Genomic DNA, 3,677 nt, shown 5'->3' on the forward strand with positions numbered 1-3,677 from the left:
AACATACAATATTGATACAGATTTTTTTTTGCGAGATAATATCAATACAGATATTAACAGGTCCTTTACAATGAACGAGTAGAGACTATATTTTTTTCCTTTCGTAAACACAAGGTACCACGCTCGGTCTCTGCATCGACTCCAGGCCAAGATGTACAAGCACACATGGCTGCTGGCCTACGATCTGGTTTGTATCACTGGCAGCTAGGACCCAAGTGCAGTGCCCGGAGAACCACAGAATTCCCGCCAGCCACGGAGAAATTTTCCAGTTGCCCACCATTTCGCCCACGTCATCGATCCGCACCGAAGCGCATCCGGCCCGTCCATCCCGAGCAACATCGAACGGTCAGTATCACTTCACCGTATCGATCCGTGGCACCGGCCTCTCCACCAATCAGCGCGCACCTCCTCCACACCATATAATCTCGCCGCCCCCCCTCCTCGTTTCACATCTGCAATCCCCCACCTCCGAGCCAAACACCTCCTCCCTCACTCCCACCTCCGAAGCTTCAGCGGCAGCCATGGCCCCCAAGGCAGACAAGAAGCCCGCGGCCGAGAACAAGGTCGAGAAGGCGGCGGAGAAGACCCCCGCGGGCAAGAAGCCCAAGGCCGAGAAGCGGCTGCCGGCGGGCAAGACGGCGTCCAAGGAGGCCGGCGGCGAGGGGAAGACCCGGGGCCGGAAGAAGGGCAGCAAGGCGAAGAAGGGCGTGGAGACGTACAAGATCTACATCTTCAAGGTGCTGAAGCAGGTGCACCCCGACATCGGCATCTCCTCCAAGGCCATGTCCATCATGAACTCCTTCATCAACGACATCTTCGAGAAGCTCGCCGGCGAGTCCGCCAAGCTCGCCCGCTACAACAAGAAGCCCACCATCACCTCCCGGGAGATCCAGACCTCCGTCCGCCTCGTCCTCCCCGGCGAGCTCGCCAAGCACGCCGTCTCCGAGGGCACCAAGGCTGTCACCAAGTTCACCTCCTCCTAGATTGACTATGCGTCGCTTGTTGTGATAGATGTAGTTGGCTGCTGTTAGTCGCTGACTCTGCTTATGTATCTGCAAGTAGTGGTAGTAGTAGTCGTCTGTGTGCTGGCTGATTGCCAACGTTTCGTTGGCTAGTTGGTTGTTAGAACTGAAGTTGCTGATCCATCTGAATGTTAATGTTGCCAGTCGTATTATTACTGAATTTCATGGGAATCGCTGAATGTTTGCTGACGCCTTGTTGGTAGTGAGAACTGGATGCTGTGGTCAGAGATTCAGAAAATAATTTTACTAGGTGCGTAAACTATATGTCATGATTGTGCTTTCAATTCGTAGCATTGCAAGTTAAGTTTGGGGATTCCTGATTAGGTGCAGAACCCTGTGTTTTTTGATCTGTCGGTCTTAAACTCCTGTTGCCACTGAGTGTGATTATTCCTTGCAAAAAACAGAGTGAGGATAATTAACGTGGCAAAATAAGAACAACCCAACTTAGGATATCAGCAACTATACATAAGCGCGTTTCTCTGAAAATAGCAAATGTGAGTTGTTTTCTAGAAAATGAAATGCAGGTTGCCGTCCAGTTCTTGTACCGAGTGTGCACCTGCATGATGGAGACGGTGTGAAAGGTGCAGCGGTGGTCTCCGCCGGTGACGTCGCCCTCAGAATCTTCACCCCCGCGTCTCCAACAAGCTGACACCACGCCGTCCAGGAAACCGATGGATGTAAAACAGAGCATATAAGTAAGTGTTTGTGTCAATGTAAAAGGATGCATTAATTTGGTCATCTTTTGCTTGCCCATGAATTGCTTTAGAACGCAGAAAGAGACATCACCTTCGCCAATTTTCAGCTGCCAGTTTTGTAAATCTTAGTCAACCAAGAATTACCAAAACCCGAGTTGCTAGATGTGGTCTCTCCTTTTTCATAGTCTTGGATTATTTCTTATCTAGTACTTTCCTTAAGCTTCGATTGAGAAGTCCAAATACAAGCGCATGTGGATATAGGCATACTGAAACAGAAGTGATACAGATGATGCAACTCAAACTCGTCTATCAACAATATCTCATGTTGTGACTAACGCAAAAGCATGTAATCCAGCGAGCCGACTTAGGAATCATACTGAGTGGCAGACATCACAAGAAGAACTCGTATATATTAATACAATTATCTGATGACAGGATTTGATAAATCTACCACAGCAATTGGAAGGTGTTGCACAGAGTTTCAGGGGTAGAAGCGACACATGAACTCTTAACAATAAAGCCCCCGAATAATATACAAATCATATACAACCTAAGACCAATCAAATAGTTTGTCAGGTTTTGATAATTGTTGAATCAAGCACCAAACGCCGCTGCACCCATTGGCTCGCACATCAAGCTTACCAACTAGTCATCGTCGCCAAGGATTTTTTGTCGAAAGAGACCCTCTGCCCACTGGAATTGCCAGAAAAGATCTTCAGACGAAAATGCCAAAAAGGACCCCCTCAGCCGTGGCGGCAGGCGCGGCAGGCGACACGTGGCACCTGCCACCACGGCTGATGGCGGCGGGCCCTGCCGCCACGCCTGCAGGCGGCCGCCGGGGCAGAACGGGCTATCACATAGTGTCGCGTGCCGGGACAGAACGGGCAGGCCCGATGGGCCCTCCCACCACAAGAGGAGGCGGCCGACGCTGCTCCTGCCGCTCCCAGGCCGACAGGCCTTGCTGTTCGCTGGCCCAGCCAATGGGCCATGCCGCCACTGCGCGAGGTGGCATCCAGCTGCACGCGCGACAGGCACCCTGACGCCTGACGGCGCTGATTCCCACGACAACGACAGCGACAACGATGCTGACGGCGTTAATTCCCACAGGTGGGAATATGGACGCTGATGGTGCTACTGCTTTTGCCCGGGAATCACTCCTGCTTTTTCTTCTGTCCGGGAATCACTCCTGCTTTTGCTTCTTTTGCTTGAGCGGATGCGACGGCACTGCGGGAGCAATCCGAGACTGTGGGAACTTGTTGTGCTGACACTACAGTGATCCTAAAATTTCCCGCCTAAAATTTCATCTGTTCGCGCTTATTTTCTTGTCATCATTTGTCGTCTGAGCTTATAAAAGGAGACACCAAGGCTCTCGTCATCCTCGTCCAGCCATCCTCGAAATCGCCACTGCACAAAGTGTGTAACATATTTTTTCAGTCGATATGAGTTTGCTTTGCTCGGATCAAAGCATTAGGCCGAGGAAAATGAAGAATGCAAGTTTGCCTCCGGGGGTGGCAGTCCTACGGTGTTGGTGTGGCGATCTTTGCAAGGTGAAGGAGGTGACGGATTTTTCAAATTGGTTGGGCATGAAGTTTTTCATGTGCACCAATTATGAGGAAGATCCACCCGTAGCTATTTGAGAGTACGACAAGGCTCCGGTATGCTTTAACCATCATAAGTAGATATTGTTGGTATTTTGATTGATTCTTTAATAACATTCTTGTTTCTTGTTGTAGTCTCCTCCGCCTCTCTGCATGTACTATCGTTGGATTGACACGGAGATGCCGACTTGGGCAGTGACTGAGATTCGTGAAAGAAGTCGCTGTGCATGGAATAGTTTCTATGCGGAAAAGCGACGCGAGAAGGCAGAAGCTAAGGAGAAAGCAGAGCTTGTGTGTGAGAGAGAGAGAGTTAAAAGAATACTATGCGGAGCAACACCATTTTTTTCCAGGATTTAGGAAAG

The 3,677-nt window shown here is 50.1% G+C and overlaps 1 protein-coding gene across 1 annotated transcript; it reads left to right on the plus strand.

The window, feature by feature from the left end:
* The first annotated feature begins 441 nt into the window (after positions 1-441).
* On the plus strand, positions 442-1,182 carry LOC123143291 (histone H2B.2-like). Its single transcript, XM_044562154.1, has one exon. It carries the CDS (start codon positions 522-524, stop codon positions 981-983), a length of 462 nt encoding a protein of 153 aa, XP_044418089.1. The 5' UTR covers positions 442-521; the 3' UTR covers positions 984-1,182.
* The last annotated feature ends 2,495 nt before the right edge of the window (positions 1,183-3,677 follow it).

Source organism: Triticum aestivum, chromosome 1B, assembly GCF_018294505.1.
Source record: "Triticum aestivum cultivar Chinese Spring chromosome 1B, IWGSC CS RefSeq v2.1, whole genome shotgun sequence".
Taxonomy (NCBI): Eukaryota; Viridiplantae; Streptophyta; class Magnoliopsida; order Poales; family Poaceae; genus Triticum; species Triticum aestivum.